Source organism: Panthera tigris, chromosome A1, assembly GCF_018350195.1.
Source record: "Panthera tigris isolate Pti1 chromosome A1, P.tigris_Pti1_mat1.1, whole genome shotgun sequence".
NCBI classification, from domain to species: Eukaryota; Metazoa; Chordata; class Mammalia; order Carnivora; family Felidae; genus Panthera; species Panthera tigris.
In genome coordinates this window covers 36109691-36134580 of record NC_056660.1, presented here as the reverse complement: position 1 = coordinate 36134580, position 24890 = coordinate 36109691, and the positions used below count along the sequence as shown (strand labels likewise).

At 35.7% G+C, this 24890-nt stretch overlaps 1 protein-coding gene across 7 annotated transcripts in view; it reads right to left on the bottom strand.

Annotated features, from left to right (window-relative positions):
* The window catches only part of TDRD3 (tudor domain containing 3), a 160732-nt gene that overhangs the window by 64207 nt on the left and 71635 nt on the right, over nucleotides 1-24890 (bottom strand). For all 7 annotated transcript variants that reach the window (XM_042977702.1, XM_042977692.1, XM_042977730.1 and 4 more), the window contains 5 exons: nucleotides 19627-19787; nucleotides 14790-14931; nucleotides 8481-8552; nucleotides 5821-5970; nucleotides 471-611 (listed from right to left, as the gene is read on the bottom strand). In XM_042977702.1, coding sequence (XP_042833636.1) covers nucleotides 471-611; nucleotides 5821-5970; nucleotides 8481-8552; nucleotides 14790-14931; nucleotides 19627-19787 — 666 coding nt within the window. The remainder of the gene's footprint in view (nucleotides 1-470; nucleotides 612-5820; nucleotides 5971-8480; nucleotides 8553-14789; nucleotides 14932-19626; nucleotides 19788-24890) is intronic.

The following is a 24890-nucleotide window of genomic DNA, read 5'->3' as shown; positions in this document are numbered from 1 at the left end:
AAAAAAAAAAAAATCCAAGTATAGTTTGCAAATGAGACCAGAATACACATTTACTTGTTCTAATACATTTTTCCCAAAGAGCGAAACAAAACAAAACAAAATCACTTTACAGAAAATTTGAGAAGGATATGGAGAAGGGAAGGGAAAGGATGTTCCTGAAGCATCATCTTATACAAAATAATCTCCATTAAATGTCCTCTATTAAATGTGATGGCTTTTCATCAAGCTATTCCAAAAGACATAATTCAGACATTAGAAATTTAAGTACGATGGAGGTTTTAAGTAAATTATCTTTCAAACGATCCAGATGCTCCACGATTAGCGACAATCCTTAACGAAAACCTTCTTAAGAGTTGTAAAGTTCATTCATAACGCACTGAGTAAAGCCAGGAGTGGTTGTGAGAAAGGACAGAAAAATCATCCAGGTAAGGCAGAACACATTAACTCTGTGGTTGATTCTCTGGCCTTACCAGTTCTCTGTAGACACCCTCATGTTTCCCCTCCGGTTTGGCTGACTTTTCTTTTTGTAAGATTTCTCTAGTTCGGTTCCCAGCAGCACTCATGTTGAGGTTACTTCTAGCACCACCACCACCACCTCCAAATGTCTTGGTCTTTAAGCAAGTGAAAGACAAAGAGATGTAGGTAAGTAACATGGAAAGATAGTTCTCAAGACTAGTCTGCAACCAAAAACATCTGGCAAAACAAGTAACGAAACACTTCTCAATTATGCTAACTACTGGCCATCATCTCGTCTTTCCACAAGTCCGGGTGAAGCAATAAAAAATTTACAAAATTAGCATCGTTAAGTCTTCAAGGCAAGTCATCAGAATAAACTGAAGTAGACAACAACATAGAAGAAAATACAATAATATTAGCATTATGGAGTTCAGGTGTTAAAATAATTCTACGGCACGATACGCGACTGATAAATCACGAGAGCTGGGTTATAAACCCAGATACGTAGCAAGTCTATTTTTAGCAAGGCACTCAACATGTCTAGGAATCAGTTACATTATGTCCATGATCCAATAATATGATTATTTATACAAACTTAAAAAGTAAACAAATAATGTGAATTTTAACACTGGATTAAAATTCTCATCGCTAACTTACTATTTACATTAATTACATAATATGCTATCTTACTAATTATGTATAGAAAACTTTAAAGCCTTTATTTCTTATTTTGTTTGAATTATTTCGATAATTTGTTTAATCACATTTGAAAATCTGCTCTGATCTCATTTTCATCAAAACTATTATAAAAAGACAAGAATGTAAAGGACATTAGTCATAAAGATACAAATTCATGATTGAAAAGTAACCCACTGCTGTTACTTGTACAGTATCAAATTAAATATGTGGTCATACAGCATCTTTAGAGCTCTAATAGATCCAATAAAAGAGGAAGAAGTCAAGACTTGATTTTTATTAGTGATAATAATAAATATTTTTACATGTGTTTTAAAATTATTACAGTAAGAAAACATCCTAGATATAAATTTATGAGATACTGGGAAATTATTTTCAATCTGATGAAAATATAAAGAAACAGAACCTGAGAAATAGAAAAATGATAGTAGATAAGCATTAACCAGACAACGTATAAAATATCTATTATGTAGTTGATACACCACCACAATATTTAAATTTTATTTAAACCAAAATTAAAACCACACCTTCAAAGACCAAAGGCGCATTACTAGATTCATTCAATTTTTGGTTTATGCAATAGATTTGGAAGTTTGGAAGGTCATCACTTAAATAGCCTCATGATTTTAAATAGGCATCCATATATGCTTACAACTTCCAAATGCATCTCTTCCAAAGCTCACTTTTCCAATTATACTCTTCTGTCTCACTGCCTATGAAGCCACATGATGTCTGACAGGCACACTTCAACATTACTATGTTCAAAACAGAATACCAAATCTTTGTCCTCAAACCTGTTCCACTATAGTCTTCTCTAATTCAAAGTAAGAAACTCTAACCTGCCCATTTCTTAGGGCAAAACCCTTGGAATCATTCATGAGACCTCCCTCATGTACCACATTCAATATCTCAGAAACTGTGATAGTTCTACTTTCAAAATTCCGGAATCTGCCCACTTCACACCACCTATGCAGCTGCCATCTTCATCCAAGCTACCATCATTTTTCCCCTCCCTGGATCATTCAATAATTTCCTAACTTGTTTGGTTCAATCTTCTTCTCTACAATCTACTCTGGACATAGCAGCCAGAATTAGCTTTGTATTTATTTTTTTTAACGTTTATTTATTTATTTATTTTGAGAGAGTGAGAGTGTGCACAAGAGGGGGAGGAGCAAAGAGAGAGGGAGAGAGAACCCCAATCAGGCTCTGCGCTGCCAGGGCAAAGACTGACACAGGGCTCAATCTCACGAACCTTGACTTAACCAGCTGAGCCACCCAGGCGCCCCCCCAATTAGCTTTTTTAAATGTAGGTCAGTTGATGTTACTGTTGTGCTGAACACCTCTAAAGGCTCTCATTTCTCTCTGAATAAAGACCAGTTTTTTAAACATGGCTCACAGAGCCATATATAAGCTGACCTACATTATCACCATTGACTTTATGGTCTACTTCTTGTCCCTTTGTTCTCTTTGCTTCCACCGGCTACCTTCCTATTCTTTGAACACATACTCCTGCTTTAGAGCCTTTGTAAAGACTTTTCTTTCTCAGGTAACCACATAGCTAATTCTCTTACCTCCTTCAAGTCTTAGCTCAAATCTCATCATCTTGGGACCTAATCAAATCACTGTATTTAAAACTGAAATCTGAAACTTACTTATTTAGCATGTTTATATTATTTAGTGTCTTTACTAGAATGTAAACTACACAAAAAGAATTCTTAACTTCTGACCATCCTATGTTAAAGTGCACCCCATCCCCAACCAGTACTCCCAACTCCCCAACCTACTTTATTCTTTTTCTTCCTATAGAGCTTACTGATTTCTAACTTCCCATACAACTTACATATAAATAGTTTTCTCCTTTAATAAAATATAAGCTTGATAAGGGCAGGGATCTTTTGTCTATTTTGTTCATTGACTTAACATAAGCATTTATTTTTTTAATTTAAAAAAAAACAATTTTTTTGTCTGTATTTATTTTTGAGAGAGAGAGAGAGAGAGAGAGAGAGAGAGAGCGAGCGCGCACGCGCAAGCAGGGGAGGGGCTGAGAGAGAGGGAGACACAGACTCTGAAGCAGGCACCAGGCTCCGAACTGTCAGCACAGAGCCCGACGCAGGGCTTGTACTCATGAACTACGAGATCATGACCTCAGCTGAAGTCAGTGCTTAGCCGACTGAGCCACTCAGGTGCCCCTAGTTTTTACATTTTTTAAAAGTTTATTGATTTATTTTGAGAAAGAGATAGATCCAGAAAGAAAGAGCATGAGCAGGGGAGGGGCAGAGAGCGAGAATGCCAAACAGGCTCTGCACTATCAGCCTGATGTGGGGCTTGACTTCACGAATCAAGAGATCATGACCTGAACTGAGATCAAGAGTCAGATGCTTAACCACCTAAGCCACCCAGGGACTCTTAATCTAAGCATTTAGAACACTTCTTCGCATACAGATTTTCATAAGATTGCTGAATAAACAAATAACGGAAAAAATATATGAAAATCATGGCTTGATCATGTGCACTAAATTCCACCAAATCCACATAATTGTTTGAATGGATGATCATAAAACATCTTTCTAAAACAATTGCACTCTTATGATTTTGCTGTTCAGACATTTATTTTTTTAAGTTGATTTATTTATTTTGAGAGAGAGAGCACAAGAGCAAGTGGGGGGAGAGAAGAGAGAGAGAGAAAGAATCTCAAGCAGGCTCTGTGCTGTCAGCACAGAGGCCGATGTTGGACTCAAACTCACAAACTGTGAGATCATGACCTGAGCCAAAGTCAAGAGTCAGATGCTTAACTGACTGAGCCACCCAGGTGCTCCATTGTTCAGGCATTTAGATTAAATATAAATCTGTGCTTGTGTGCTTGTGTGTGTGTGTGTGTGTGTGTGTGTGTGTGTGTACTTACCTATAGAGACAGATCTATAGATATAAGGATAATCTATAATACACATAGGTTTAGTCCTAAATTTGCCATTGGGTAACACTGGGCAAGTTCGGGTAGTTTTGAACCACCATCAGTTCTCTCATATATAAACTGAGTAGTTTTAAGTTTGCTTTGGAAAGCTAGGATTCTTTATTTATCAAATATTTATACAAAATACAATGTGATCAATTATGGCTTTAAAAAATGAAGCATATTACAGTTTAACTATATTCTAGAAAATAGCCATACCCTGCATCAAAGTTTTGGAAGGAAAGTTTGTGTGAGAAAAATGTACATCAAAAGAACAACTTTCCTATAATCATTAAGAAATTGATATATATCCCATATACTCTTTTTAAATTCCATAATTTTAACAGCCTTTTGGAAAAAAGAAATATATATTATGTAAACTATGCAAAATGCATTAATTTCAGAAGCATGAAAAACGATTTTTAAAAGCATGTACCTTAGAACATAAAAGACACTAAGGAATGGCAATAGTCACATTTACGGAGAGCTTTCAGTGAAGGAAAATTTGAACTGTGCCACATGCAGCGTTGTAAACGTTTTAAAGATTATCAGTTTAATTCTAACAGCAACCATATGAAATGGGTGCCGTTATTATCCCCTTTGCAAAGATGAAGAAAAATCAGGTATGAAAAGCTAAGTAACTTATCGAAGGCTGTCAGCAGGATACACTTCCAGGCTGCCTGACTCCAGAGCTTGTGCTCTTGGATCAGACTGATGACGGAAAGACACTGAAGGAAGAACAATCAAAATTCAATAAATCTCTTACTTATACTTCAAAATTAAATAGGAAAGCAGTTGTTAGCTAAGCTTTATTACTGGTTTTAAATAAAGGAAAGTATTCTAATCTCACTGGTTAAGAGAAGGATAGTCTGTCTAAGCAACTAATTCATGAACTTAAATTTCTTCTCAAAGTCTAAAATGAATAACTAGAGAAAACACCTATTTCAAATAAGCAAGAAATTTTAAATAATTAAAAGAAAACCATTTGGCTGTTAAGAGAACATGATGTTTTGTGTGTGTGTGGGGGGGGTGGCGGGCATAAATGTACAGGATCCAAAGAAAAAAATTATTTTTTACTAAGTAGATTGAAGAATGAAAACTAACAAAAATGTTAATACTAAGCCATGATTTATCCTCTGATCAATCTTTTTTTTTAAATATTTATTTATTTTTGAGAGAGAGAGAAGTAAGAAACTCATGCATGCACATGAGCAGGGGCGGGAGAGAGAGAGGAAGACACAGAATCTGAAGCAGACTCCAGGCTCTGAGCTGCAGCGCAGAGCCCCGACACGGGGCTTGAACCTGCGAACCGTGAGATCATGACCTGAGTCAAAGTCAGATGCTTAACCCACTGAGCCCCCCAGGTGCCCCTCTTCTGATCTATCTTTACTTGCATTCCTCACAGGTGGTATCTAGCTCAACTAACAACAGAAAATCCTCTGCCATCATGAAAAGTGTTGTGTTTCGTTGTTACTCTATTCAGAAGAAAAGGAAAAGGGAGGAAAGAAGAGTGGTTTGCTAGCAAGAACTTGTGAGCAAAATGTGTGAGCTTAAGGCTCCATAAAGGCCCAGGGCATTTCTACTGTTGAAATATGCAAGAAGAATGTCGAAAGTTTGTTGAATTAGTTACCTTATATGGAAAGACAATAATGATTCTGAGCGACTTAAATAGAACATAATGACAAAGAATAAGAGTTTATAAAGATCTAGTTTCTTACTTCTTTGCTTTTTGCAACTTCCGCAATAGCAGCAGTCCTTTGTTTTTCAAATTCATCATTGTCATTTGTAGGTTTGACAGGCATTGTGACTTGCAATGTCTTTCTTCGGTCAAGTTCTCTACTATCCACTTGGACATGAGACGTGCACTTCTGGTAATAATAGAGAAAAATAAAACACTTCAGTAGTTCCAAAAGAGATCCAAGTTTTTCATAAGAAAGTAACACCTCAAAAGAAAGGTTTGTGTTGCTTTAACAATTAAGAGCTCATAAAAGTTTAATTCTTTCCCATAGATTTAAAAATAAAGGTAGAAAACTGATTAAAGTCACTTGTAAATAAATGTAACTGGCAAATAAAATTGTAAAGCTACATAATGGCCATCTAAAATAGGGCACATATTTAAAACACACATTGAACCAAGAGATTTATGTAGCATTTTAGAATAACAACTTGAAATAATTTTAAACTTCAAACAGTCTATACTACTGTACAAGAAGAGACAAGTTCAGTTTTTTATTAAGAGTTTGATTTCCATATTATGACACAATATGCATATGACGGTTAAGTAGTATAGTATGGTTATTTTAAATATAAAGAGCTGTCTCTGAACTTACAAACTAAAAACTAAAAACATAACTGCTCTCTCAATCAGGCTACAAAGTTTTTGATTTAAAAAAAAATTTTTTTTAATGTTTATTTTTGAGAGAGAGAGAGAGAGAGAGAGAGAGAGAGAGACAGAGACAGAATGAGAGTGGGGGAGGGGTAGAGAGAGAGAGGGAGACACAGAATCCGAAGCAGGCTCCAGGCTCTGAGCTGTCAGCACAGAGCCTGATGCGGGCTCGAACTCACGAACCGCGAGATCATGACCTGAGCCGAAGTTGGACACTTAACCGACTGAGCCACCCAACCGCCCCCAAAGTTTTTGATTTTTAATTTCTTAGGATAATTTTAAAAAGCCAACACTGCTTAAAAATAAGCCCTGAATTCTGTTCTCCCTTCCAATCCTAGCAGTAAAAATCCTATAAAATGAGCCTTTCTCAAGTCACTAATAAAAAAAGAAAAACATACACTCACACAAATGTGTTGTACAAATACAGGTTTTCAGCAATATTAATATATCCTGTTGCTATTGGCACACATCCAGCATTATCTATCTTTAACCCATGTACAAGACTAAGATAAACTGAACAAGAATATTTTAGAATGGACTTGATAAGAAATATTAGTGAAACTATACCTTTTAATATATTCCTAATTTAAAAAACCATAAGGGGTGCCTGGGTGGTTCAGTTGGTTAAGCGTCTGACTCTTGATTTCAGCTCAGGTCATGATCTCATGATTCGTAGGATTGAGCCCCACATGGGCCTCTGAGCTGATAGTGTGGAGCCTGCTTGTGATTCTCTCCCTCCCTCTCTGCCTCTTCCCTGCGCTCTCTCTCAAAATTACGTTTCTCTGAGTAATTCGTAAAAGAAATATTATCACCAAAATGTTTAAGAAGAAAGCAAATTCTTGCAAACATGTATTTATATTATTAAAATATAAATCATTCGACTGTTTACACTCTGTTTGCATTCTGAAGGTTTTTGTGACATTGGTGGCAGAGAGAATATCAGCAACATGGATCAGATCACAGGGCATCATGCCTCCTCTCATCTTGACTGTGACTTGCTCCAAAGCACAGTAGAGTCAACATATTTTTAAATTATTTTCAAAATAGCCATGATGAGAGAATGACTTTAATTCAATTTTGAGTTGACCTTACAAAAATGTGTTTGAAAAGGATGCCAGTCAAGAGCAAACGCAAGGCAGATTACCAACAGCTAAATGTTGGTGCCATCATGAAGTAAAGAGCAAGTTGCCACAGGGATTAATCTCAGACTCATCAGGGATAAAACAGGAAAAGGCTGCAGGAGACTGTTGTGAATAACAGTGGAACGCTGAGTAAAATCAGGAAGGCCCAAGATTTCAGGCAGCTAAGGAGTTACCTCACTGTAACATTTTGCAGAGGGTGGGTTGAAAAATAGTGAGGAGGAACTTTTAGCTTCTGTAAGAGAAGGATCAGGGCTGCTGTGGTTAAAAAGAAAAATATCAAATGGAAATAAAATTAAGTTCTTGATTGAGACAGGTAATTTGGATCAAGGCCGAAGATTAGAATCCAGGAAAGAACAACTGGGGCAGAAACCCCACTAAAGTGCAGTGATGCCCTTCCCTGTCTCTGGGTTCGCACATTTATGTCTCATCTCTCTGTTGACATTTTCATTTTTTCCTCTCCCTCTTTTGTGTCTACCGAAAAAAGTGGGAAATTACAGCATACATCTGCCTTACTTTTGAATTTCTCGCTCACTCTCTCAAAAAAAAAATAACAAGAACAAAAAAACAAAGCCTCTACCACCAGGCTATCTTAATTAATTATAAGCTGCTCTTCAAGTATGCCTCTTAACTGCTTCAATCTTTCCGTTAACAGCTCTTGAGAAAAGAATCTACACCAACAATTTAGTTAAAGAAAAAAACCACAATTATTAAATTTCTGTATTTAATAGATTTCCACATAACTCCATGACCTCTAAATGAATAGTTCCACACAAAACTAAACACAGCTTGAATACAAATGAAAAACACTTTTTTGCTGATTAAATTCATCTGCCAACATGGAAGTCATTACCTGTCCAAAAGGCACAAAAGGAGGTGGTCCACCTTCAGTTCCAATATTACTTCTATTGTGTTTTGACAAGCTCTGTGAGAAAAGTGAGTCATAAGACAGAAATTATACCATTTACAATGTGCCAGGAATCCACTTATGTTAGTAGATTCTTATATAGAATAGGAAAAAAAAAAAAAAGCCTTGTATAAATAATTTTAAACTACATAAAAACATTTTGTGTAATTAGGCAATAATTAGGTAAAGGTTCTCTCTTCATCTCCCATACTAAACTACACATTCACATAGAATTTTCAGAAGTACTTACCAACCTGCTCCCATAAAAAGAAAACACAGTAAAAAAATACCCTCTTCGACAAGGAGTTAATTCAAGACAACAAACAATGGTAACAAATGTTTTAAAAGCGCACTAAAACTATAATCCGACAGACAAATATTACCTGAAAATTATCTTCAAAATAAATTTTTATACATAAAATCTACTAGCAAATATTTGAGATACTGCAATGTAATAAAAATATATATATTTGGGCTTCTTCCCCAGTTCTTGGAACAGAGCTCCTAAAACTTTTGGAATTTCCTGAGTGATTGGGGTCAGAGGAGCATCTTCTGTTATTCATAATAAGCTTCTTTGAGGATACCTGAGTTTATGCTAATGAGGTGACTATTGATGGGCCCCTAAATAGCTCCAGGATGGGGGCAGGCTGCCAGAGGCACCGATAATATGATTGGAAGGTTGGAGAATGAGTTAGTCGCCAATGTTCAGTGGTTTAGTCAATCATGCCTATACAATGAGCCTCCATGAAACCCCCTATACAACAGGGTTCTGAGAGCTTCCAGTTTGGTGAACACATCCATGTGCTGGAAGGGTAGAACACACCAAATTCCACAGGGACGGAGGCTCCTGTGTTCAGGACTCTTCTAGATCTTGTAGCTTCATTTGGGTGTTCATTTGCGTCTTTTACAATATCCTAAATTCATAGTAAACCTGTTAATAGTAAGTAAAGTGTTTCCCTGATTTTTGTGAGCCATTATAGCAAATTATCAAACCCAAGAAGGAGGTCACAGGAACCACCAATTTGTACCCACAACGTACTGACATGTGGGTAACCCAGGGACCCGCTATTTGCAACTGGCATCTGAAGTGGGGAAGTAGTCTTGTGAGACTGAGTCCTTGAGAGGCAGGGTCTGAACAAGACTATTCAGCTGATTAAGCAAAGAATAATATAAACTTTATAGGACTGTCATATTTCTTTACAAGCTGTACATAAGATGTTAACCTACTTTTTAAAAACCAGCAGCGAATTCAATTATCTAGGGGTCTTTCCTCAGATAGGAAAGACCTATCTTGAATAATCAAGACATTCAAGCATCAATCATTTCAATTTATACTGTAACTTCCTTTAAAACTCACACAAACTGCTAATAACGCCATCTGTCAATACAGATTATATAATTTAAAACATATTACACGGTTGATACTTCTCATCCTCATGAATGTACAGAAGTCAGACTTCACCTCCCTCTACAAACAAGCAGGAATCTGGACAACTTGTAAGAAAAAACTGTTTTAAGACAGAGGACAATAAGTAGTGCAGGACTATAGTCCCTGAAAGAAAGAGAAATAAACAAAATCGAACCAGATGAGCTCTGCATTTCTGCTCAGAGGCATGATTCAGTCAGTGCAGAGAGCCAACCTGAGAGAATCAACTTCAGGCAGGCTGAAGCAACTGGAAGTGCTGGGGCAGAGTTTTGTAAAAGAGGGACATGTGGAGAAAAGAGGCTCCAGAAACCAGCATATGAATTCCCTAAAGTCATTGCTGAGAACTAGACTGAGCAAAAAACCACTGTAGATTGTAAGCTTCCCTTTACAATAGCATCAAAAAGAATAAAACACTTGGGAGATAAACTTAAGAGACTTGTACACTGAAAACTATAAAAGACTGCTAAAAGAAATTAAAGATGATATCAATAAATGCAAAGATATCCCATGGTCAAGGGTTGAAAGAGTTAATATTATTAAGAGATCAATATTATTAAGATTCAATACAATTCCTATCAAAATCAAAAGAAATTTTTTGCAGATACAGAAAAAGTCATCCTACAATTCATATGGAATCTCAAGGGACCCTGAATACCATAACTATCCTGAAAAGTCCTCATGTTTCTCAGTTATACAACTTACTACAACTTACTATAATCGAAACAGAGTGGTACTGGCATGAAGACAGACATAGGGAACAAAAGAATAAAGAACCCAGAAATAAACCCTTGCTTGCATATGTGGTCAAATCATTTTTGAAGAGTGTGGACAAGACCGTTCATTGGGGAAAGAGAGAAATAGTGCTGGGAAAACTGGATATCCATAGGCAAAACAATGAAGTTGGACCCTTAACTTGTATCATATACAAACATTAATTTAAAATGGATCAAATACCTAAATTTAAACCCATAAAACTCTTAGAAAAAAAGAAGCAAAGTTTCAGGACACTGGATTTGGTAATGATTTCTTGGATATGACATCAAAAGCACAAGCAACAAAAGAAAAAAAACATGAAATCAAACTTCATCAAAATTAAAACCTTTTGTGCATCAAAGGATACTATCAACAGAGTAAAAGGGCAACCCACAGAATGTGAAATAATATTTGTATTTCATACATCTCAAAGAACTGATACCCAGAAAATATCAAGAATAGGACAAAAGCTAAACAAACCAGTTAAAAAATGGACAAAGGACATAAACATTTCTCCAAAGAAGACATACAAATGGCCTGTGGAAGGCACTAAATATCACTAAGCATAGCGAAATGCAAATCAAAGCCACAATGAGATTCCACTTCACACCTATTAGAATGGTTATTATAAAAAATGAAATACCAAGGATTGGCGAGGATGTGGAGAAATTAGATCCCTTGTGCATTGCTGGCGGGAATATAAAATGGTGCAATTACTGTAGAAAACAATATGGCAGTTACTCAAAAAATTAAACATAGAATTACCTGCCATATGACTCAGCAATTCTACTCTGGTTGTATGTCCAAAAGAGCTGAAAGCAGAAACCTGAACAGATATTTGTCCAACCTTGTTCATAACAGAACTGTTCACAATTAGCCAAAAGGTAGGAACAACCCTAATGTCCACCAATCGATGAATGAGGAAAACACTGAAATGCTGTATGTGCGTGTGTGCATGTATATGGAATATACAATGGAATAGTACTCAGCCTAAAAAAGTCCAGCAATTCTGACACATGCTACAACATGGATGAACCCTGAAGACATTATGCTAAGTAAAATACACCAGACACTGAAGGACAAATATCACAGGATTTCACTTATATGAAGTACCTAGAGTAGTTGAATTCATAGAGACAGAAAGTAGAATGGCGATTACCAGAGACTGGAGGTGGGTATAGGGGGATGGGAAGTTGTTTTATGGGTACAGAGTTTAAGTTTGGGAAGATAAAAATTCTAGAGATGGATGATGTAATGGTTGTTTAACAATATAAAGGTACTTAATGCCACTGAATTTTACATTTAAAATGGTAAAAATGGTATGTTATGTATACATTACTAAACACACACACACACACACACAAAGAAAAAACAAACAAACCCAGATCTGTCATGGCAACAGGCTGGGGGGCACTAAAATGTTACAGAAACTACATTACTTTGCAAATTACATCTGGCACAGAACTCTCTAGAACTGGTCTTTGCCAAATGTACAAAACATTTTTAGGTTTGAGTTTTTCTTCTTCTCTTCACCTGTCTATTACAATTTGTTATAGCTACAAAACATGCACATAGTTTAAATACTGCCCATGTCCCCTTAACCCATTTATTTTACAAAATGGTTAGGGCCCTTTTTGAAAATTAACTTTATGGTCTATGGTTTCTATGCGTACATCTGATTTCTATGTGTACCACCTGCCAGATGCTTCAGTAATTAAACTCTCCATGGTTTCTACATGGCTATGGTTACCAAATTAAAACAGCGGCAACAACTATAAATCAAGAGAACTATAATCATTGCAAGATGTTTTAAACACTTTTTAATATAAATTTTTATTGCCCCCTAAAAAGAAATATTAACACAGTTTTCAGGAAACAAAGTGTAAACATAATATAATAAAATATTACAAAGATAACTATCAAACTACTAATAATCGTTGTGTGTGTGTGGGGGGGGGGGTGTGTGTTTTAGGAGTGAGGAAGTTTCTAGGAATGTTTAATTGATTTTACAGTTAGTGAAGTAGTTTTGGCTGGCATTAGGAAAATAATGTAAGATGTTGGTCTGACTTAATGGCATCTTACCACACTCTAAAAAATGTCTAATAATAAAAATATAATTTATCAACTTGTGAAAGGAAAGAGTTACATGAAATGGGTGGGATTTCTCTGGGAAATTCAAGGTTCATAACCTTGGCTATTTATGTAAAACTATCAAGCCACTTCTGCTTTTGTAACATTTTAATTAAACAATGCAGGTAGGGAACATTATCTTATACTACATAGTACAGCAGACCTAAAGGTAGCACATTAGTATTGTAAGTAATTAGTACTAAGGAATAAAATATGTGCCTAAATTTCTTTATCTATTTACCTCTCAAACAGAGGCACTTGCAAAGCAAGAAAATAGAAAAGAATAATGTATCATAAAATAGGAAAATCTTCAAATGTTACTAGGTTCCTTGGCTCATTCCAGGTAACAGGCAAGATTTGGGGCAGCACAAGAACATCAATTTTAGATCAAAGAGTAATTAGATTTATGTGCTTTATAATTCATTCATTCCACAATCATTTGTTATAATGTTTTTGCATGTACACATCCTGAGCTTCTGTGTTAGAGGAGGCTCAGATCTGTCACCTATTAGATCTGTAATCATAAAATAAATTACTTAACAGTTCTTTAAGTCCATTTCCTGATCTATATGGACACAATACTCCCTTATAAGACTGTTAGGAGGATTACATGGTTTCCTGATGCAAGGGTCCAGCACAGTATCTACAGACTGTTCAACAAATATTCATGGAATTAAACAAAGGCACAAACAATTCTGACCTCAAGAAGCTTATAATCTATTAAAGGAGATAAGTAAACATAATTCTAGTGCTAGGTAAAAAGTAATATACTTAACACAAATAAAATGTTCCAAGAACTCAATAAAGGACCAACTACTTCACTTGGCAAAGAAGCAAGCATTTGATCTGGGTCTAAAAGCATGGGACAATTTGGCCATTCAGGGATCAGGAGAAAGAGAACAAGATGAATGATATAAATGTGGAAAAAGATTTTACCCCCGAAAGTATAACTAAGGAAAGCATAGAGAAGCAAAGAAAGAGTAAGTGGTTCCATTTGGTTAGAACAAAATCCATGTAAAATAATATAGGAAGTTAAAAAGGTAAACTGGAAGTAGGGCTAGACTATAAATAGCCTTGAATACCAAATTAAGACATTTGAAATAAAAGCAGGGTATGACATGTTCTGAGTGATACTGAAGGAAAATAGTCTTGCAGAAGTAAATAAAATAAATTAGAAGATGGAGGAAGGATATGTGGAGATACCATTGAAAAGGCTACTGCAGTAGTCCAGGTGTGAGATGCAAAAGACGTAAACTAAAATAATCAAGTTGTGAATATTTTAAAAATTAAGAAATAAACTGAAAATAAAAAGACAAACTATTGGAAAAGCGATGGAACTGGAGAGCAAAGGGAAGGATAGGAGATCTGACAGCAGTGGATCAACAGAATTGGTTGCTGGAAGCAAACTAGAGACACAACCCTTAGATAACCTATGACTAGAAGGATGAAGATATCGTTAACATAAATGGGAAAAACACCAACTAATGTGCCTAGGAAAACAAATACAGTAAGAATCTCTCCGTTATTGCGACACTTTACACAAACAACTTGCTTTCAGTTGTACGTACGCGTGTTTGTAGCTGAGACAAATAGACATACGTTATATTCATATATATTCACAAATATTTGGTTTTTGCAGAATTACACACAAATACATTACACATAGTTTATAACAGGTATCTTGGGAATTTTGAAAATTGTCAGTAAAGAATTACTTTTAAAAATATGTAATAAAATGTAGCAAATACTGAAAAATGACATCTTCTGAAGACAAACTATGCTAATCAAAGGTAGTTTTCTGTAAAGATCACTGTTTTCCATTCTATTCAACTCTGACACAAAAGACTAATTTTACTTTTTACTGTGGGAAGATCTTAAAACCCAGAATACATTAAAAAGAGTAGAGTTTTTTAAAGTTCTAGCCATTTTTCTTAGTTTACACTTACTCTCTGTAACTCCCACTTCTCAATAAGGTGTTCTACTTCACCGCCAAGAACTGTGGTGTTTGAGTCATTCAAGAGCAGGAATCCATTTTTTATATCCACGATGCCTGAGAGCTTCACTTTAGTTCCAGGTGGTGTGTTCAGGCTAAATCAAGGAAAAAAGAAAAAGAGTTAAAATACATTGGCGCTCCTTCCCCAAACTGGAATTCAGTCCTGAACCTGGTCAAGTTCTTCAAAACACACTCATAGAGAAACTTTTTTTCAGGAGACTGGCTACATAGTCTCAAGCACTTAGGATGAATCAGAAAACCAGACTGAAATGGCTTAACATTGTTCACATTTTTTAAAGTTCAGGATATTCACCATGTGCTGATAGATGCAACAGCAAAATCAGTGAAAGTGTTGATATCATTGGTCTGTTTTGAAGAAAGATGGTTGTTAGAACAGCTATTAACTAGAAGGAATACAATATGTCTGTTTTTAAAGCCTCAAAGATCCTATACAGAGTGAGATATTATCTGATAAAAATTATTCTGAGGATCCCAAGCTCTGTCACTCTGTCATCCCACGTAACTTACAGAACAAAGAGTCATGAATAGCCTTGCCTAACCTAACCCTTAAGTAGAGAGTTCTGTGGTAGTAAGTATAGTAAACTAAAGACAATATTTATCAGCACAACTGAATACAGTGACACTAAGTGAAGACGTTTTTCCCAACTTCAGGTAAACGACAGATCCAGATTTTCATAATTCTGTATCATCATTTAGGGATTAAAAACAAAGTTCTAAGTACAGGATGCTGTACTCTTTACTTTAAAGAAACTACTATAATTACTGAATTATATCATTTACATAAAACTTATTTTTCAGGGTGCCTGTGTGGCTCAGTCGGTTAAGCGTCCGACTTTGGCTCAGGTCATGATCTCACAGTTCACCGGGCTTTGTGCTGACAGCTCAGGGCCTGGAGCCTGCTTTGGATTCTGTGTCTCCCTCTCTTTCTATGCACCTTCCCTGCTTATGCTCTGTCTCTTTCTCTCTCTCTCTCTCTCTCTCTCTCTCTCTCTCAAAAATAAACATTAAAAAAAAAACCAAAAAACACTTATTTTCAAAACGATTTTTAGCCAATAATTTGTTACAAATTGGTAAAATTAGAAAATGTAATGAAAATGTAGAAACATAAATTAGCAGAAAAAAAAACTACATAAGAACTTAAAAACAACTGGATGCAAATTACAGGGACATTTAAGTTGTGGTACAATAATTTAAAACTAAAAGCTAATTTTAAAACAAATGATAAACTAATTTTTGTATAAAATGACTGTACCTTTCTTAAACTTTCCTTAATAGGTTAAGAGGGAAAAACTGTCAAATTATTTGAAGATGGACTTACAATTTCATTAGGATAAATGATAAAAAGTCCCATTCACCACATTAAATGATAGCTCTAGTCCCAAAAAGGATAAATAGATGCTAAAATTTTAATATAATTTTTACTACATCACCTTTAAGGCCCTAAGTAACTCTTATTCAGAGAGTACATTTTGGCTTAATTACTATTTTTATTGGCACCCCAAAGTGCTTTTACTCTCTTTTCAATGCAATTTTTTTTTTTCAACGTTTTTTTTTTTTTATTTATTTTTGGGACAGAGAGAGACAGAGCATGAACGGGGGAGGGGCAGAGAGAGAGGGAGACACAGAATCGGAAACAGGCTCCAGGCTCCGAGCCATCTGCCCAGAGCCTGACGCGGGGCTCGAACTCACGGACCGCGAGATCGTGACCTGGCTGAAGTCGGACGCTTAACCGACTGCGCCACCCAGGCGCCCCTCAATGCAATTTTTAAAAAAGCAAAACAAGATAAAAAACAAAAACAGTGAGAAGCATGTGTTTAAAAGTTCAAGCCATTCAGGAGGTAGGATAAAAAAAATTGGAAAAAAAAAAAAAAAAAAAAGCAAAAAAAAAGCACCCCAGAGAAATGCAATGTCCACTGGAGGAACCCAGTCGGTACCAGATCCCAGTGTATCTTCTCTAGTGAGTTATTCTCTTTTTGAGATAACCACTAACCACACTTACTTTGAAAAATGTCTTCAAATGTTCACACGTAAGAACAGTTCTGAAGACTGTTGCTTTTACAGCCACAAAAGTAGACATACTACTTCAATGATGGGTCAATGAGCAAGTGGTAGTATTTATTTTCAATTGTCAAACTGCAATAAATTCAACAAAAGACAGAGGGCAACATAAGGGACCCTTCTCTCTGGATAATCTTGTGTTTTCATTTACCTCAGAGAAATACACAGCAGTAAAATCCGAGAAGGAGCCATTACATGGCAAGTCTTCCTGAGTCATCTGTGAACTCCCTTGTAGGGAGTCTGACTGAATTTGTCAAAAGAAGAGAGGCTGTCTTTCTCCAGAGAAACAGGAACCCCCCTACTCTTCAAAATGACAACATAATCACAAAATCAATAAAACCCAATTTATATATGAAAATCAATATTTCAGACAAACATAGATCTCCTAAGGAAGGAACTTCCTTTACCAGAGGCAGATACAGATTGAAGGGGGGAAAAAAGAAGAGAAATTAATGAGCATGGCATAGAAGGCCTCCACCTACCACATTTCTGCCTACATACTACCATCTCAAATCACGTAAGCTCTTCCAAATGGAACTTTTCACTCATTTGTTTTCAGGACACATGTCTCTACATGTGCTATTCCCCCTCTCACCTGTCTCAAAACACCTATTCATATTTTAAATCTCATTTCTGGCTCCCCCAAGTAGAGTTAAATTTCTAGACTCCTACCTTTCTGTTGATATATACTTATTATAACTTGCCTGCCTATGTGCCTACCTCTTTAGCAGAGGAGCTACTGGAGGCAAAATCTAAACTTTTTTTTTTTTTTTACCTTTGTACCTCCACTCATTTAGGAGAGGAGTATGGTCTTGGAGTTTACATTAAGTGAAAAAGCTCACAAGACCCAGAACAGCAAACATGAGCATATAAAATGACATAGTAAATGCCTAATGAAAACTGCCACCTCATAAAATTGCTCAAAGTGAACTAATGGGGACACTGAAGATAAAGTCCTTCTCAGTGCTTTTATCCATTCCATCAAGTATAACTCTAAAAGCCTTTCATAGAAACATGAGCAGAACAGTGAAACTGGACTCCCAACTCACAACCCTCACAAAAATTAACTCGAAATGCACCAAAGACTTAAACATGAAACCTGCTACCATAAAGCTCCTAGAAGAAAACGCAGGGGAGAAGCTTATCAGTAATGGTCTTGGCAATGATTTTTTTGGAGAGGACACCCAAAGCACAAAAACAAAAGCAAAAATCAACAAATGGGTTTGATAACTCAAAAGCTTCTACACAGCAAAAAAACAACAAAATGAAAAGACAACATACAGAATCGGAGATAATTTTTGCAAACTATATATTGGATGAGGGGTTAATATCTAAAACATATGAAGAATTCTGTCAACATAATAAAAAACAATCTGGTTAAAAAATAAGAAGAACAGACATTTTTCCAAACAGGACATCAAAATGACCAACAGTCATGTAAAACATGCTCAACATTACTATTCATCAGGGAAATGCCAATCAAAACCACAAAGAGGTATCACCTCACACCTCTTAGAATGGTTATCATCAAGAACACAAAAGACAACAGATGTTAGTGAGGATGTGGTGAAAAGCGAACTTTCATACATTGTTGGTAGAAATGTAAATTGGTCCAACCACTATGGAAAACAATATGGAGATTCCTCAAAAATTAAATTAGATCTACCATACAATCCAGCCATCCCACCTTTGGGTATACACCCGAAGGGAATGAAAACAGGATTTCGACCACAAATATGTACTCCCATGTCTATTGCAACATTATTCACAATCTGGAGACAACTAAAATGAATGGATAATAAAGATGTGGTACATATACACAATAAATATTATTCAGCATGAGAAAGGAGAATATTCTGCTATTTGCAACAACATGAATGGACCTTGGACATATTATGCTAAGCAAGATAATTCAGACAGAGAAAGACTGTGTATCGTTTACATGTAGAACCCAAATAAGTTATACCTGTAAGAAGAGAATAAAATAGTGGCCACCAGGGAATGGCAGAGAGGGATAAGATTAATGGTATTTAAGGGCACAAAGTTGTAATGAGTAGTATATGAGCCACAGAAATCTGATATACAGTATAATGAACACAGACGGTAGTATTATACTATAATTATGTATTGTAATAAATTCTGTTATGTTAGCAATCATAAGTGTATCAAAGTAACATGCTGTACAATTAAACTTACACACTGTTATACATCAACTTTATTCAAATAAAAATAAAAACTTCTCATAAAAATAGCCAAAAGAGGGATTTGGAAAATTGTTCCTTATGAAGTTACTTCTCCTCTCAGATAGTGGAGTGGCACATCTCTCTAGCTTCAATCATTTCCTAAGAAAGTTCATTCATCTATAAAACTTCTAGGGTGATGGACACAGCTGTCAAAGAAGCAGCAGTAATACATTCAAAGAAATTCTGTTCGTTCTTAGAGATTTTTGAATGACCTAAAATTTACTGAAAAAAACTCTCCATACAAAACAACTTAATTTGTTTTTATAATTAACATTTAAGGAAGGAGGAAGTAAATCCATTCCTATTTTCCTATACAGATAAAGCAGAAATACAAACACTCGTTAATATCTTCTGAAAAATTGTAACATGAACTTAAGAGTTCATTTTTCTTTCCAAAATGTGTAAAACAAAATCCATTTTGAATAGCACCTTCAAACACTGTGAGAAATATACAAAATAAAGTTTCACCTTATTTTGGACATAAAACTAAATTCAACAGCGGTGCAACTTATATGACCATCAGTCATCTGCAAACGCAGCATTCTTGGTGCAGCCTGAGATTCCTCGTTGTCCTTTGGTGCAGAAACATTGCGAATTTTTTGAATTTGCAAAACACATGGACCTTCAAGCTGTCAAAACACAAAGGAATAAATATCACTTTCTAGCTATGGCTTTATTTTTCATTTATTGTGTTTCTCTTTTCCTTTATCATTTATAATAATTTCAATTAAATAAGGTCAAAAGTGAAATTGTATTACATACATCAGAGTTTGGGGGAGACCCTTCAGAAGGGTCTCCTGAATTCACTAATTCTGAATTCATTTTTGGAAAGTAATGAGAAAACTTTAGGAAAACAAAGTTGTGTTTCTGGATTAAAGGTGTTTAGTGTTAATAGGTGTTTTTAGTGTTATGTGCTCTAAATTATTCACATACACCTCCCCCCATCTCCTCCCATGTACATTAAGGGACAATCTGAAATTAAAGCACTTGGTAATTTTTTAAGGGACATCGACTTTACAGCACCAGTTGGAAGGAATGTTTACTGTTTAAAAACATCAAGTTTAAAGTACACCCTCTTCTGGCATTAATGAAGAATACAAAATTCCAAAATTTAAACCATATAAAGTTCAAGAAGTGTAGACTATACCTGACTTATTTTTGCATTGCCTTTTAAAGTATATTTAAATCTAATGCCTGGCTACATTTCAAACACAAAAATAAAATTGATGGACTAACTGCTATTGAAAATTTTATATAATAAAATACTTATGAAATAATTGGGAAATGATGGTAAAATCTGCTTACATGCCAGAAAAATAACTTTACCATAAAGTGTTATTTTCCACATTATAAAATATTATACCTTCAAGCAGTATCATACCTACAAATGGAAAAAAAAAGGCTACTTTTTTGTTACATAGTCTTTTAAGTAAAATCTTTCTGTGCACATTAATTTAGTTTATATTTTCTGCAAAGAAAATGTGAAATGATTGACATTTACACTTAATTTCTCAAGTAAGCATGTCCCAAGTTAACAAATTTCTGCTTCATATTTACCAGTATTTTGCCTACAGAGGAATAATTTTGATATAAATTTAGTCCTAAAGAATATAATTAGAGACAAGAGACTAAAATTTCATCCAATGTTCAGTTATAAAAAATTCCAAGTTAAAACAAGTCCAAAACCCTTAACAAGTAAAGATAAGCTGCTAATTCAGGATGAACTTTTTCTTCTGCTTTGTTAATGCCATTAAAATGAGGACATTTAAATTAAGCCACAGGCAGATTATTGTTATTATAACGTTCATCATTCTCTTTATTTTACTACTCTCAGTATTTTTTGCTTAGACATTGACATATATGTAGCTTGTGCTGTCCAATATGGTCCACCAACCACATGCAGCTATTTAAATTTATATTTAAATTAATGAAAATTAAAAGAAATTTAAAATTAATTCTTGAGTCACATTAGCTATATTTCAAATGTTCTGCACATGGACAACACAGATATAAAGTATCCATATCACTACAAAAAGTTCTGTTGGACGATCAGAGATGATCTAGATTTAGGTGTTCCAAAGTGAGACTTATGCATCCAAGGGAGAGCATATCCATTGAACTGTGAGAGTAAAACATTTGCTTCTATATAATTCTTAGTAAGAAAGAAATGGAACTTTCCTAGTATTTGTTATCCAGCCTGACAAGGGCACCCTGACTTGGTCCATAGGACATACAGATCACAATGCATCTTTATGGAACTGGGCAGTTCTACATCCCATGAGGGTTGAGAGAACACCTTTGCTTATTTTGTTTGTTTTCAATGTGTTGTAATAAATTGCCTCTTATTTGTATGCAGTTAAATGGATATATAGCTTATATTGCTCACTTTTAACCTCTAATACAAAACAGACAAGTAGCTTTAAGATTCTACCAAAGAAACAAAAATTGAAGATAATGCCAATGACACAAAAATTGGGTGGGAAAATGACCATTTTGTTGATCTCATACATCCTAGCTGACCATGGGAACAAAAAGCTGGGGAATAATCGGAAGTAACACGTGTCCCCAACTCCTAATATTTCCTAGCAAGCAACAAGCTTACTTATTTGTAAAAAAAAATTTTATGTTTGTTTATTTTTGAGAGAGAGAGAGACAGAACATGAGTGGGAAGGGCAGTGAGAGCCGGAGACACAGAATCAGAAGTGAGCCTCAGGCTCTGAACTGTCAGCAAAGAGCCCGACACCCAGCTCGAACGCATGAGCCATGAGATTACGACCTGACCCCAAGTTGGACGCTTAACCGACTGAGCCACCCAGGCGCCCCAAGTTTACTTATTTAATTACTCCAATTCCTGGCCTCTCTGGCCCTTTCAGTGGAATGAATAGTGGCCCCTCCAAAACATAAATCTACCAGAACCTGTAAATGTAACCTTATTTGGGAAAAAGGCCTTTGCAAGCATAACTGAGGTTAGGATCTAAAGATAAGACCATCCAGGGGTGCCTGGGTGTCTCAGTCAGTTAAGTGTCCGACTTCGGCTCAGGTCATGATGTCATGGTTTGTGAGTTCGAGCCCCATGTCAGGCTCTGTGCTGACAGCTCAGAACCTGGAACCTGCTTCAGATTGTGTGTCTCCCTCTCTCTCTGCCCCTCCCCCACTCGTGCTCTTTCTCTCTCAAAAATAAATAAACATTAAAAAAAAAAAAATTAAAGGTCAGACCATCCAGAATTAGGATGGGCTGGAAATCCAGTGATGAGTGTCCTTACAAGATAAGAGGAAATAAACACACAGTATAAATACACACAGTATAAATACACACAGAAAGATGCGTGGTGTAAAGGCCATGTGGAGATGGAAGGAAAAATTGGAGGTTCACATCTATAAGGCAAGGAATGCCAAAGACTGCCCACAGCTACCAGTAGCTAGGAGAGAGGCGTGAAACAGATTTTCCCTTGGAGCTTCCAAAGGGACCAAAGTTGCTGACACTCTGATTTTAGACTTCCGGCCAACAGAACCATGAGAGAATACATGTCTGTGTTTCAGGTCACCAGGTTTGTGGTAATTTTTATAGGAACCTTAGAAAACTAATACACCCCTTATAGAATGACTGACTTATCTGACCGGGAAGAAGATACTGTATATACTGGGCTCATCGTCAACTTTCTTTTTCTTGGGATCTAGTTAGGAGTCCTGAGGTGGGAGGTATTTACTCAGCATCTTCACTGGATTGGCACTATCATAAAGGAGTATTTAAGTCCTCCTGGTTTGTGGTTCAGTTAATAGGCCCGTTCGGGTCTTCCACTAAAACCACAACTTTCGAAGTAATTTTTATCAATTATAAAGTTGATATTTTGACCCACATCTCTCACTCTTTACTTCTCGACTGATTCAAAAGCTAAGTGGAAAAGGAGGTACTATTTATCAGACTCCTCTTAGAATCTCCTAAATTATACAGTCTTGTGATAATCACTTCTCAATGTGAATCATCAAGCCTTAATATCAGTGATTACATAATTCAGAAAGATTCTATAAGGAAGCCAGCAGGTAAAGATTCTTTTTCATTATTATGTTCACAATATTCAGTTTACTATACTCAGTAGCAGATAAAATACAGAAGTATGGGATCTAAATAAAACACAAATAGGAGAATAAAATGCTATATATAGTTCCTAACTTTAAACCCTGAAACTGAAATCATCTAAAGGCATCCACAAAACTGAATGAGATTTAGCCTCAGAATCTGTGTCCAACTAGTGTCAAGGGCAACTCTAAAGTGAAAAAAGAAAAAAAACATACAAATTTCAAATGAAAGCAATAAAAAACAAAGATTGATTTTTGCCCAAGATTCCTTTAATGTCCGGTTTTCTCTTTTGCCTAAGTAATAAGGAACAAGTAAAAGAAATGACTGTGAAAAGTTTAAATAGGTAAGAAGAATTCATCACTGTCTTTCTAGGTAAAGATTTCTAATCATAATAAATGATATCAAGTATCTGCCAGAAATATTATCTGAGGCCCCCCAAAATTCACCCAGGCTTCATTCCTTTCTCTTTAAAGATGGACACATCTGTAATCTGAACTCCTAACCAGTCATTTAAACTGATACGGAATACCAGATTTAAATGACTCCATCAGTTTACTGATCATAGTCAATAGCACTCTTGTTTATCAGTCTCTCTAAAGGCTGGATGACATGGAACGAGTTACCTACAGTCTGATCACACCTGGAGAAACTGCTGAAACTGTAATTTTTTTAGGACTCTAGAAACCATTTAAGTTTGGACAGTTTATTTTACTTACTGTGAAATATCTGGTAGCCATTTCTTTGTATAATCATATCAATTTCCTTGAGAAATAAATTTGCTCCATCAAAACCTAACAATGTTAGCATCGCATTATTGCAAAGTGAGTTAAAATTAACAGAATAAAGACAGTTCCATCCTCCAGAGTCCTTTTAAGTACTTAAAATCATAATTCATTTCATTTTTTTTCACTACTTCCAAAGTTTCAATAAGATTTTCTAGGGGTCATTTTTTTCCCCCTTCACTTTTATCTAGAGAAGTTTTTGGCTAGACTACTCACATCTCTACCTTAGGGTCCAAGCAACTGGGCAAATGATCCCAGAAAGCTGCCTTGAAAGAAGAAATAGTGGTTCTGCTTTACCTTCTTTAAAAGCCTTAAGGACAGGCTTTAAATAGCATTTACGATGCTCTCTTTCTTAACCTACTTCTTTGCCTTAAAATCATTAATATCTTAATACCATTTCAACAAATTTTATTTCAATAAACACAAGGGTAGGGCAGGAAAAGAGCACAGGGGATAAAAGTATGATTTGTCACACTCTGTACCATTATAAGGATAATATCAGATTCAAGAAACTAGAGTGAAAGACAACTTTTTATAATGTTAGAAATTTTAGAACATTCCTCACACCATCCATTCAGTCATGTACGGTAAGTCTCAATTTGGAGGGCATTTTCCTCCAGAGAATATCTATGTTTGCTTCTGGTAGTAATGACATTGCAGCTGAGAGAGCCTCAACTCCAGGCTAGTGAAAACGTAGCAAAATTAACCTTAGCCAAAACCTCAACTCACTGTAAATTAGTAGTACCCCCACTAGCTCCACATGTCCCTTCTAGAAGGGACACTACTGATTCAGGCGCACTGCTGATTCAGGCGCCCAGGATTCCCATATAAAAAGATCAAGAAACATGAAGTCACGAGAAAATATCAAGAGA